At 45.2% G+C, this 13,451-nt stretch overlaps 1 protein-coding gene across 1 annotated transcript in view; it reads right to left on the reverse strand.

Moving 5' to 3' along the window:
* Nucleotides 1–12,759, reverse strand: part of RAB37 (RAB37, member RAS oncogene family) — a 24,106-nt gene extending 11,347 nt beyond the window's left edge. Inside the window, exons 1-5 of the mRNA XM_015410765.1 lie at nt 12,652–12,759; nt 6,455–6,496; nt 4,952–5,018; nt 4,099–4,151; nt 207–272 (exon numbers count right to left, since the gene is read on the reverse strand). Coding sequence (XP_015266251.1) covers nt 207–272; nt 4,099–4,151; nt 4,952–5,018; nt 6,455–6,496; nt 12,652–12,759 — 336 coding nt within the window. The remainder of the gene's footprint in view (nt 1–206; nt 273–4,098; nt 4,152–4,951; nt 5,019–6,454; nt 6,497–12,651) is intronic.
* Nucleotides 12,760–13,451: the final 692 nt, after the last annotated feature.

The following is a 13,451-nucleotide window of genomic DNA, read 5'->3' on the forward strand; positions in this document are numbered from 1 at the left end:
ACCTACCAGTGGAGGGAATGGATATGCCAACATCGCTCTCTTTGATTTCCTTGTCTAGGAAGACTTTTCCATAAGAACAATGTTCCTTTATGTAGTGATTTTAGCAGAGAATTGTGCGTAACAATGACCCAGGAGGAGAGTTCAGGGTCAAGGAAGAGTTGCAAAAGAGTATGTATGTCTATCACCTGTTGGGAAGTGGCACATACCTTATTGCCTAGCAACATAATGACCACATCCTGGTGAGCATATTCATGTATCTCTGTCAGCCAGGCCTATAAAAGAAGGGGGGAAAAGAAGTGGGGAGAAGAGATGGAGTTTATCAGTTAGCATGGAGTTAGATATAATGAACAAAGCTGAGTGGGGAGAAACAGGCACTGATTCTCCAGGGCTTCAGTAACATCATGTGCTATCAATGGGCCAAACAATCTTCGTTTGGAGAGACTTTATTTATAGATTTAATTTCTAAACTGCCCTCCCCCATACTAGAGTCTCAGGGTGGTGCACAACATTCAGAGATACAATCATAGGTGCATTTGAAACAAGTTAAAAACAATAAAACCTGTACATTAACAATTTCAGATGGTGTCTAAAAACCAGATTTATCCTTACCCCAAGGGGGAGAGAAAGGAAGGAAGGGCCAGGCTAAATGAAGACCGTTGCTGTCCTCAATGGTAGGCTTGGCAAACATCTCTGCCTTACAGGCCCCACAGAACTGAACTAAGTCTCACAGGGCACAGATGTCATTTGGCAGAGAGTTCCACCAGCTCTGGTTGAGGACAGCTGGATATTTTTCGGGCCAGGGATCACCAGTAGATTTTTCTCTGCAGAGGGTATACCAGGAGAGATGGTCCTGAAGGTATGTTGTTCCCAGAACATTTAGGGCCTTAAAGGTTAATACCAAAACTGTGACTCTGATCCAGTATTCAACCTGGAGCCAGTGCAGCTTGCAAAGCACCAGTTGAATATGTGCTGTTAATGAGGTTCTGGTGAGAGCCCAAGCCATCATGTTCTGGATCAACTGCAACTGCTCAAAGGTAGCCCTGCATAGAACAAGTTACAGTACTCTAGCCTAGAGGTGACCGCTGCATGGATTACTGTGGCTAGGTCAGAGCAAGACAAGAAGGGGACCAGTTGCCTGATCTGGCACAGCTGAAGGAATGCCATCTTTGTGATCTGGGCCTCCATCGATAAGGAGGCATCCAGAAACATACCCAGGCTCTTAATGGTGGGTGCTGGTGTTAGTGGCACACCATACAGAACTGGGTGTTGGTGCCTCAACCCTGAATCCCACACCCCCAGCCACAAAACCTCCATCTTAAATGGATTTAGTCTCAGCTGGCTCTGCTTCAGCCATCCAACCATGGCCTCCAACCCCTCAGCCAAATTATTTGGGGCGATGTCTGTCCATCTATCCATCAACAGATACAGCTGGGTGTCATCAGCATATTGATACCCACAAAGAAAATAACTGTGTTAACAAACCACTCAAACCTACATTTATATAAGTATGCTTTGAATACTAGAAAATTTATACATCCAGTTACTGGCTATAGAATAGACATAAAAGGTTTCAGTAATTGCGACACAAGTAAATGTGTATATCTTGTCCTTTGTGAATGTAAAAAAAATAACACTGGTAGTACAATTAGGGCTGTGCCACCAGAGGCCTACTAGGCCCAGGGAGCCTGGCTAGCAGTAGGTGAGGCTGGGCCTACAACTCCCAGAAGCCCCTGAGACGTTTTGGAACCAAAATTGACCAATAGGAAAGAGGAGGGCTTGGAATAAAAGATCTGGAGCAGCAGGAAAAGCTGTTCTTCTCAGAGGGCAGAGCCAGAAGGAAGGCTGCTGCAGGGAAGAGGCCCTCATCCTGAGGGAAGGGTGAGTAGTCTAAAGCCACTGCAGATAGTGAGCTAGGGACAGTATATTTAGATGCGTAAGGGCATTTGATTTATTTTATTTTCACCCACTTACTGTTATTCTGCACCTTGTTTGATCTCTTATAAAATATTTTCCTTGTTGTACTCTGCCTGGTCCTCACACCTATTATTTGGCCAAAAGGGAGGTCTGAAGGTCATGGGAGGGTGTTCTGGGCCTTCTCAAGGGAACCTAAGTCCAGAGTGGTGGCAGCATCAGGTGACACCCCACCTGAGCTGTGACAAGAGCTATTAAAACAAGGGTGCTTGAACATATTTTGAGAATTAAAAATGACATTAGAGAAGCCCCATTAATGGAACATTATAGGCATATGAATCATTCACCTGAATCCTTGAAATTTCTGGTTATGTATAAATACATGGGGAGACCTAATTCACATGTGGATGTTCTGGAGGGAGAAGCTCAGAATGAAAAAAAAATGTTGTCAGAAGCCAGTTCAGGCAGATGGATCAAAGCAGAAATCCACACGACAGTGATAGCCTCAGATATATAGGACCAGTTATAAGGTCTAATAGGTGTTAAACAGCATAACAGAATATAAGTGTTAAACTTTAATGGGAGGGATTGCCCCCTGAGGGACCCCAAATTTTATATTCTGACTGTATTTATTGTAAATTATGTTACCCGCCCTGAGCCCATTCGCAGGATGGGCAGGATATAAATATAAATAATTAATAAATAACAAGGGGTGTTGAGGTGACATCCTCTCTCCTAGCCCCACCCTCTGTCCCCAACCTTGGAGGAACAAGGTAAGCCACTTCAAGACCACCCCATGGACTCCTACTTTGGTGAGGCGGTGGGCCAACAACTGCGGTCATGCATGAGACAAGCAGATGTAAAGCATTCCAGTATCACATGGAAAAAGGATTCACAGGACTTTCAGTTTTGGCGGTTGGGATATTTTATTGCAAAGTTGTCTTCAATGGGGCTGTTTCACGAAGCTGTCTTATACTGAGTCAGGACATACTATATTGTCTCATGGTCTAAACAACCTTGGGCTGAGCCTCATAAGTGATTGATCCATGAAAAAGTAACTACTTTCACTCTAAGTAGAGCTAACCATCAAGCTTCTTCCCACAAGGCTGCTGACTTATCAGCTGGCCACTTTAGCTATGTCTTTAATCACACTTTGATGGGCAGATGAAAGAATGATCTCCTTGCTAGTTTCTTATGTCATGTCTTCACATCAAACTGCTGTCAAACTTGGGCCTCGTTTGCCATATGTTTCTTAACTGCCTGACTTTGGTATCTGTAAGCTCACTGCCCTGTTTCACTCTGGCTGGAAAGTGGGGAGGAGTGTGTGGTGTTGCTTTGCTAAGAGTCATGCTGGCTTGTACCTGCATCTATGCAGGGCCTCCCCTTGGTGGGAAGTATGCGTGCTTGACCTTGAGTACCAGACACTGATACCACACCCTGCTTGATAATGTAACCGTAGATTTGCCATAAATTTGCAGGTGTTCTAGGAGGGCTGATGGTGTACTGTAGATTTTGGCAGGCTGGATGTATGGATGTGATTGGTCTGGTCACTGTGGCGTGTGTGTGTTTGAATTATGTATAACTGGAGAACTGGCACCAAGGGTTCTGACACAGATTCGTCTATGCTTGAAACCTCTTGATCTCTCAATAAACAAATCACCAAAGAGTGATTAACACATGGACTTAACACAGTGGCGGCGGCTACAAACATGGATGGCTTCAAGAGGGAATTAGATAAGCATATGGAGCAGAAGTTCATCAGTGGCTATTAGCCACAAGGTATAGATAGGAACTCACAGGCTGGGGCAAGTGATGCTCTGTATTCTTGGTGCTGGGGGGGGGGGACAACAGGGGGAGGGCTTCTAGTGTCCTGGCCCCACTGCTTGACCTCCTGATGGCACCTAGTATTTTTGGCCACTGTGTGACAGAGTGATGGACTAGATGGGCCACTGGCCTGATCCAACATTGGCTTCTCTTAGGTTCTTAAATCACTGCCAAGAGAGTGTTGTTGGGAGTGAGTTCCTTCAAGACCTGACAACTGCACAACAGCAGTCTCAGGCAGCCTGCTGGCACTCCCATTACAATGCCTGAATGAATGGAGGACCCAGTACAGTTAGACTAAGCAACATCAGGATGATCATTTTGTATAAGATTACAAGATCAGATCTGCCGATCTTAAATACGCACCCGAATATTGTCAAAGGACATTCTGTTGGTGATGTCATAAAGGAGGAGGAGAGCTGGAAGGCAAGAAAAGAACTGCATTTTCTAAAATTGCCAAGGTGATATGTGCATATGAAGCTGCATTACACAAATTCAGACCACTGATCCATCTAGCCCAATATTATCTACTCTCATTGGCAGTGGCTCTCTAGTTTCCCACAATGATATTTCCCAGTCCTACTCCCAAAGTATTTTAAACTGATTAAACCTGGGACCTTGTTTATGCAAACCAGGAGCTGCGCCACAGAATAACAGCCCTTCTGTTTAATTGTTGGAAGCTAGTAGTAAAAGCCTTCTTCACCAGGCCTGTAGCCAGGATTTTGTGGCTTGTGGGGCAAATTCTTTTCTGATGGGGCTGAAGTTCTCAGTGCACAAAGAAAAGCCATTTAACCCATAGAAAGCTGTTACCAAGATAGATCTCTAAATTGCAAGCTGTCAACCACTTTAGATGACAGTTCTCAGCTGCTGCAAGTTAATCACTTCTGCCAGCCTAAGCAACAATTCTGATAACAAGCTGGCAGGTGGGGGTGATGACTTCTATAGTCAAGAAAGCTAACAGGCACAGAAAAACTCTCTTAAAGGAGACCAGTTTCTTGACCCAGAGTTAGAAGGGATCCTAGAGTTCACCTACTCCATCCCCCTTGCCCACTCTACTTAAAGGAGCGCATGCCTTTAAAAATGTTTTTAAATGATTGGAATAAAAGCATTTACAGGAGAAATTCTTGTGGGGCTGTGCCTTTAAGAAAGAGGGCGGAGCCTCAAAAAGCCCCACTGTAGCTACGGGCCTGTTCTCCACTCACAATCACAGAGGACCTACCCTGAGCATCTCGGTAATAAGCGTGGGTCACGCTCCGGAATCGCTCCTGGCCTGCGGTGTCCCAGATCTGCAGTGAAACAAACTTAGTAAACTAAAAGAAAGTCCCACTTCATTCTGTTCCATCAGCAGATTCCCAGATACTAAGCAAAAAAGCATGGACTGCTCTTCCCAGGGATAGGGCTATCGGGACCCAGATCTGAGGAGTCCTTGCAGGCAGAAGATTACAGACAAGGTGTTTATAGAATGAAAAAAAATGTTGACAGAAGCCAGTTCAGGCAGATGAATCAAAGCAGAAATCCACATGACAGTGATAGTCTCAGATATATAGGACCAGTTATAAGGTCTAATGACAGAGAAACCTGGAATAACTGGGGTGTGGGTGCCTGAACAATAATGTATAAAATGGTATAAAATGATAACAGATGCACACTGCTAATATGACAGCCATGGTTAGGACTGTACTCAAAACCCTGTGCTAGGCTACAGTTTTGGAGCCGAACAATCCTTTATCCTACATCCACACCTGTCATAAGGGAGGGACAGCACAACCAGTGGTTCCCATCCCATTGTTACAATAAAAAGACACAGAAATAAGCACTTGCAAGTACACAAATTTCCTTTCTGAAAGGCATATCCACAGACACTCAGTCTAAAAGCAACATGGTTTTTAGGGGACAAGATATATAGGCTCGTTCAGCACATTGTCGTATCCGCAATGCACAGAATGCCCCTCACTCGGACTGCACTGGTCCCCTACCCAGCTGTATGATATACTGGACTATAACATGGATAGGTTAAACCAGGGCTATTTTTGGACAGGAACGCACAGGAACGGAGTTCCGTCTGGCTTCAAAGTTGGCCACACCCACTACAGCCAAAACTTCTGCATGCGTGGCTACAGAGGGAAGGCCTGGAGAGCGCCCCCCGTGCCTTCCCCGGCCTGTCCAAGGGCCGGCTTGCACGGGCTCCCCGCAACCACAGGGCACCCAGGCAAGCCAAGGGAAGGCATGGGGTTGTGGCCTAATATGTTAATGAGTTCCTGCTGGGCTTTTTCTACAAAAAAAGCCCTGGGTTAAACTTTTCTTACAAGGAAAGTGAGGATGCATCTCAGACAACATGCTACTTCACTAAATGTACCACTGTTCAAGAAGTGGTGGGGTTCCTTGTTAAAGTCAGCCTGGACTATGCATTATCAGGGCGGGAATCTCCCAAATCTTACTGCACCCTGTATGTGTGCATACATGCATGTGTACAGATTAGAGGGACAGGAAGCAAAGGAGAAAACTCCTTTGGAACATGCCTACTATATTTCTTTCCAGCACTGGGTTTGGTGCCTCTAACCACTGCAGGTAAAGCAAAAAGGCAATAGTTGAAATCTTGCCAAGGAGAAAGATTCATCTGTTGCATATGTTTCTGCCACGATAGGAAAAAAGAGCAGATCCTGTATATATTTGTGGGGAATTATCTGGACATGCAATGCCAGTGGAGGTTCATCAAACCAACCTGGAGTTTCACTTTCACACCATCCACCGTTACCACTTTATTCTGTAGAAGAAAACAAAACAGAACAGCATGTAAGGGAGAATAACTACAGGTACTAGGAAATCTGTTCTGGCTTCTTCCTTCACCATAAGAAACTCAAATGATCACTCCACGGGAAGGTAGAGGCTACAGCCCTCACCATTTAAAAAAACACACCACCACAACACTGGGACAGTAGGGTTGCCAACTTCCAGGTGGGGCCTGGAGATCTCCTGGAATTACAATTGGTCTCCAGACTACAGAGATCAGCTCCCCTGTAAAAAAAATGGCTGCTTTGGAGTGTCCCTCCCCTCCTCAAGCCCCTCCCCAGCCTCTATCCCCAAATCTCCAGGAATTTCCCAGCCTAGAGTTGGCAACGCTATGGGACACTCAGCAGCCGTTCACTGTTGTTGGATAAAAAGGTAATATAGCCCCATAATTCTCCACACACCCCAGAACCCTGGAGACAGATGACTTTTACCTATTAGAGACTTTCTCTTACAGATTACTTAGTCCACTCACAAGATAGCAGTTCCATTACAGTTAAATTAGTTTATATTTGAAGTACAGACATCTTCCATCTGGGATGGGGTGATCATAGATCTTCAGGAAAAAGCTTTGATTCATGATATGGTGCCATGTCATACAAAATAACATGAAAAGGCAGAGCTGATGCAATCTGCAATATTTTTTTTACATCTGTTGACCACTGTCTTTTATAGTTTCCTGGTTTCTTTGTTAATGAGTACCTTCTTCAAAAGGTTCTACTTTTCTGTGTTTAGTTTGGTCTATGCTTCATGACGACACAGGCAACCTATGTTTCATTCTCGCACACTGCATGGATCACCTCCGCCCGTTCTGTCCTGCTCGCCAGTCTAAGATCTTTCCCATAAGCCCTGCTCTCTGTTTCCCCATCTGCAGAGGTGAGGAGAGAAGAGACCAGAGACAGGGTTTTTTTTCCCCATCACAGCACCTCACCTTTGGATTGCCCTCCCACCTGAGGCTAGCCTGGCACCTACCCAGGGGTCATTTCGTAGAAAAAGAGGTGCAGGAGCTCATTAGCATAACTCATTAGCATATGCCACACCCCCTGACATCACCAGAAGTGTCAGAAGGCAACACCCACCGCTCAGGCTCCACTGGACTGTTTTGGATTGCTAGCTACTGGGGGGGGGAGAGAATGTGCAGATTTGTCCTTGCAGAGGAGGGAGAGCTTGTACCTGAATAAAACTTGGTCTTAAAGGTGCCACTGGACTGTTTTGGACCGGGGGGCCGGGGGGAGCTCTGCAACTTACCTGGCTGCTTCTTGCTCTGCCTGAGGGCTGCTGGGAGCAGGTGGCGGGGCTTGTTGCATGTGCCCGCCCCCTGGGCTCTTTACTGCCAGAGCTCTGCTCCTGTGCGCTCCTGCAGGAAATGACCCCTGCACCTACCCCACCTTCTTCTAGCCACTAGGCGAAAACATTTATCTTTTACTCAGGCTTTTCCTTATGAGGTCGATATTTTAAAATTGTGTCTATTAGATTGAAACTGTAATATGAGACTTGTTTTATGCTGCTAAATGCTTTGTGCTGCTTTTATGCTCCGTTTTTAATAGTTATTACTTAAAGATTAATCATTGTAGAGAGCATGGTTATTTATGCTATTTTATATTTTGCTTTGTAAGCCGTTTTGAGCAAGGCCCTCTGGAGAGGCAAAACAGAAATTCTTCAAATAAATAAATCTGCTGGGAGGGGAGGGTGAATACTGTGTGCTGCTGATGGTCCATAGTTACAGCTGATTGTCAGTGGGAATCTCAGTGCCACCACATATGATTAGACCCCAACATTCCTAGAAGAGATGTAGAATAAGAACAAAAGCAGCCACTAATTAGAAAAAGGCAAGATAAGACTCCTATTTCAGGAAACATCCTTGGAGAGAAAGATTTTTAAAATCACACAGAACAAAAGTGACTAACAGTAAAACATTTCTCAATCGAACATTTCTAATTCTGACTTCCAGATGTACCTTATTATGAACACCTCTCCTTGACCTTCTCCTCAGGACTGATACCACTTACAGGTCTCCTTCAAGGTTTCCTGACACAAGGAGGTTCTACTGGATCACTCATTATATACAAATAACAGACATCTTTTCTGGCCGCAAGCAAATCATTATCAGAGAAACAGCAAATGGTCTAGATACCCCAGAGGTAAAGGACAGTTTTATACCATGGCTTTGGGAAAGAACCTCATCTTTCATAGATACTGTTTTCATTGGCTGTCTATTATCAATGGATTAATGCCCTAAATGGCTTTGATTAGTATCATACGTTTGCTTCTCTGAAGCAGCTAGCTAGATGAATGCCATTTGCTTTAGGATGATATGGCTGAAGAGCCACTTGGATATGCTTACCACTGAACACAGGTACCCATGCCCACATGAACCATCAAGAACAGTACGGGTATCCCAAGCCGTCTTTTTTGGTACGCATAAGGACACAGAACCTCACTACATTGATCCATACCTCCATTAATTCCATTTTGCATAAGGCTTCAAGAACCACCTTTACAACAGCATTTCATCAAGAGGATATATGACATGGTCACTGGAATTCTTACTAATGTTCCTTAGTTCAAGCTGACAAGGACTGAAAGGATGGGACACGGACAGCGTCTGCCAGTGTTGCTATACAACTGGGAAGAATCTGAGAGAAAACAATATTTGTGATGGCTATGACCAAGATATCCTAGAAGTCTCACGAGAGGAACATGTCACCTCTGATTGACCAGTAACAATCATATTACCACAACATGGGGGGTGGGGGATGAGCCAAGTCCATCAGTTCAAGAGAGAGGGATTCCTTGGTGCCTGCAGGAATCACATGCAGATAAGGGTACAAGCTTTGTTGTATAACTGAACAAGCCACTAAGGACCAAACTAGGAGAGCCAGAATGGTGTAGTGGTTAAAAGCAGTGGACTCTCATATGGAGAACCAAGTTTGATTCCCCACTCTTCCACAAGAAGCCTGCAGGGTGACTATGGGCCAGTCACAGTTCTCTCAGAACTCTCTTGGCCCCACCTACCACACAAAATGCCTGTTATGGGAAGAGGAAGGAAAGGCGATTGTAAGCCACTTTGAGACTCCTTAAAGTAGAGAGAAGCAGGGTATAAAAACCTACTCTTCTTCAGACTAGATGGGTCCAACCTGTGGATGCCAATGCCATTTTAAAACTGAAGTCAGCCACTTAAAAATGCTGCTACGGCCCAATCATGACCAGGCCCACAGCATGACAGAACCATGCAATATTATTCCCACCTTTGTGCCTTTTCAAAGTGTTAATACACTGTGGAGAGAACTATTGCTCAAGGTCAAATACCAAAGGCATATGTCTCAAATATAATAAATGAGAAAATCATGCATGGAGATTAAACTGTAAATCTTTTACTATGATCCACACGTACTTATTGCTTATTAAAGTACAAAAGCTATGACACAAATACACAAGTATAAAGAAGCCTTCCTAAAGCAAGACCAGTAAATGGGCTGTATACAGTCCTTGAAAAAAGCAAAAAATATTATAGTGTTTTCAAGGACTGTATACAGCCCATTTACTGGTCTTGCTTTATGAAGGCTTATTTAGTTTAATTTCCTTGCATGATTTTCTCATTTATTATGTTTGAGACATATGCCTTTAAGTAACACTTTAGTGGTATTTGACCTTGAGCAATACGTTCTCTCCACGTGTATTTTTTTGTTATTGTACTTAGTATCTCCGTGGTCCCATTGTATTTAGTGTTTTCAGGTTTTAAAACAGCTGTTTAGACACTTAAAAAGCCATGAGGTAGAGGGGGACAAGATTACCTGGTCCCACCATGTTCTGTTATCAGAGGTACAGTATGTAGCTTCATATTAGCCTTTTATGCACTGGTGGTTTCCCTCAATTTTACAATGCCTCTTCATCATGGTATTTTTTGGTTCTGCACTTCCCCCTGCTTTCACGTTGTATGTCCATCAGGGTTCTTTTTTAAAGTTCTGCATTGTTTTTTGTCCCTTCAGCTCTCAGTTTGCTTTCCGTTCACTGATGATTTCCCCCCTTGCTCCTCTCCCAAGCCAACGGTAATTCAAAAGCATACCCTTTCCCTCACATTTCCCCCCTGCCCTTTCCCCGCCCCTCGGAGGCTACTCCCTGCCAACATCGAGGTCATTCTTGCCTACTCTGCACCATCCACCATCTTCCCCCCTTCATCGGTGCTTACTTTTTCCATCAAGCAGAATGAGTTTAGCTAAAGCAGGAGGGTTTTTTTTTTTTTGCTAAACTGGGTTCTCTGGGTTAAAAAATTATTCATAGGGAAAGGCTGAGGTGGTGGTTTGTGCATGTGGGCAGGAGTCAATCCTGTGGGGAGAGTTCTCCCCTCAGAATCGGCTGGGGCTCTCCTGGGCAGCCCAATTTAAAATGGCTCAAAAGTGCCTGCCAAGGAGCCTGCCAAGTTAAAACCAGCCAGCAGGAGAAGGCAGCACACAGCTGAACTTGCAGGGAGCCATCGGCATCACTGTGCCTGTGGGAAGCCATTCAGCTCTGCACTGCCTTCTCCTGCTGCCCTGGGGAAAGTCGCACCTTAGCCTCTCCAAAGGCAGAGATACTCAACACACACACAGCAGAGCTGCCCTCTCCCCTAGTGCTCGACAATATGGAAAATGGGGCTTCTCAGCTCCTTGTCAATTTTGGAACAAGTATGTTCAGTTTCAACAGAGGTTTCCTCCTTGTTCCTTCCTGCTCCTTATCATTCAATGTACTAATGCTAAAAGGCATGTGCAAACCATGAACTATGAGGATTTAAATGGAAGGTGCTTGCTGGACACTACTACACAGCTGCAATGGGGCAATCGCCTAATTTTTTAAAAAATTGGACACTGCCCACCACAAGTGATGTTCCACCCCAATTTAGAAAAGTGTGTGAGGTTTTTGGTACCTGCAGAATAAATACATCAAATGGTGTAAGACTGGTGTGGACGACAGGCACAGAAACCCAAAGTCAAGTTTAAAGGCTTGACTGCTTGGATACTCTGCAGTAAGTCGTGAGCGCAGAAAGGACCATGGTCAACTTCTCACAGTTACCTCAACCCACTCCTGTATTATTTCTAGTAGCTGTGGCTGTCCCAGATCCATTCAGACTTACGTGAGCTGCAGCTATTGAGAATAATGAGCCAGTGCTCTGGAGGAGCTTTGTGAAAATCACTGTGTCTGGTCACTAGAATTCAAACAGTAACCCACTGGAAGACTTTGTGCATACCTGACTCTCTGACACCTGTATGAGATGCTGCATGAGGCTTCTTGCTTCCCCTAGTTTGTATTGAATGCAAATCCAAAAGAGTGACCTATGCTGGCCAAAATGCTAATCTACTTACAAATGCCTCCTACATTTGTGACTTGCGCAACTGAAAAGTTATAGAAAATTATCCTTTCTGGCTTGGGAGCAGCTAGTTAATTGCTACTTGATATTGCACACAGCATAGCCTTATGTACTCCTGCAGAACAGATATCTATTCCCATGAGTAAATCAGCAGCTACTGCTGTTACTGAACTGTCCTAGGCTTCCTCAGTATAAACTGTCTACTCTGCAACTAGGGTTGCCAGACCCCAGGGCTGGGTGGGGGAACCCCCACTTCTGGGGGCTTCAATATGCCCCCATCCAGCTGGCTAGTGGGGGAAGCCCTGCCCCAAAGCCCCACCCCCAAGAGCAGCCACCCCCCCAGTCACCCCTCTCCCTCCCCTCCTGCCCAATTTAAAGGGCTTCAGCTGATTGGTGGGGACCACATGGCCCACCGACCAGCTGGAGGGCCCTTTAAATCTAGCAGGAGGGAGGGAGATGGGACACCTGTCTTTCAGATCTGTGTAAGCCAAAAGCTTGCATACATCAACAGAAATTGATCCCATGAAAGACAGATGATCCTTCATTATTTCGAAGAATCAACATAGCAACAGATATTTATTGAAAAGTACTGGCACCCGCAAATCCTTGTACTGCCTTATTGTTATTTTGCCTCCACTGCAAAGGCTCCTGCTGTCACAGACACTGAGGGATACATTTCTCCATTTTCCCTGCATTGTACTATTCACAGCGGAAGCAGAGAAGGAAGTCTGACACTTGTGCCTTACACTGGATTGAGCTGTCAGTGTTGGCAGCTGCACAGATCTCACCCGAAAGTCTATGCCGACGGTGGCTATGAAGGTTCCAGAGAGGAAGGCCCCATCTTTGAACTGGATGAGGAAGCAGGTTTTCCCCACGCCTGAATCGCCAAGCAGCATCACCTATAACATGGGGTGCAAAAGGCCATTAATAGTGCAATGGATGGCACATATATCTTTGCTGGTATGCGGGAAGCAGGGGAGACCTGATGCAAAAGAACTGAGCAATATTACATCCAGGGGTCTGGGCAGTCTTGCAGACACAGCTGAGCATACGGTGGACTACTCTTCGTTATTTCATAAGAACATAAGAGAAGCCAATGTTGGATCAGGCCAATGGCCCATCCAGTCCAACACTCTGTTACACAGTGGCCAAAAATACCAGGTGCCATCAGGAGGTCCAGCAGTGGGGCCAGGACATTAGAAGCCCTCCCACTGTTGCCCCCCCCCCCCAGCACCAAGAATACAGTGCACATCACTTGCCCCAGACCGAGAGTTCCTATCTATACCTTGTGGCTAACAGCCACTGATGGACCTCTGCTCCATATGCTTATCCAATTCCCTCTTTAAGCCATCCATGCTTGTAGCCACCACAACCTCCTGTGGCAGTGAATTCCATGTGTTAATCACTCTTTGGTTGAAGAAGTACTTCCTTTTATCCATTCTAACCCGACTGCTCAGCAATTTCATCGAGTGCCCATGAGTTCAGTGTATGGTCAAGGGCATTCACTTTCTCTCCTCTTCCAACTGCCTCACTCACCATTTGGATCCTAGTCTTTACATAATAGGCTCTTCCCATGTGGGCTCAAGAG

Source organism: Gekko japonicus, unplaced genomic scaffold, assembly GCF_001447785.1.
Source record: "Gekko japonicus isolate JY-2015 unplaced genomic scaffold, Gekko_japonicus_V1.1 scaffold15, whole genome shotgun sequence".
Taxonomy (NCBI): Eukaryota; Metazoa; Chordata; class Lepidosauria; order Squamata; family Gekkonidae; genus Gekko; species Gekko japonicus.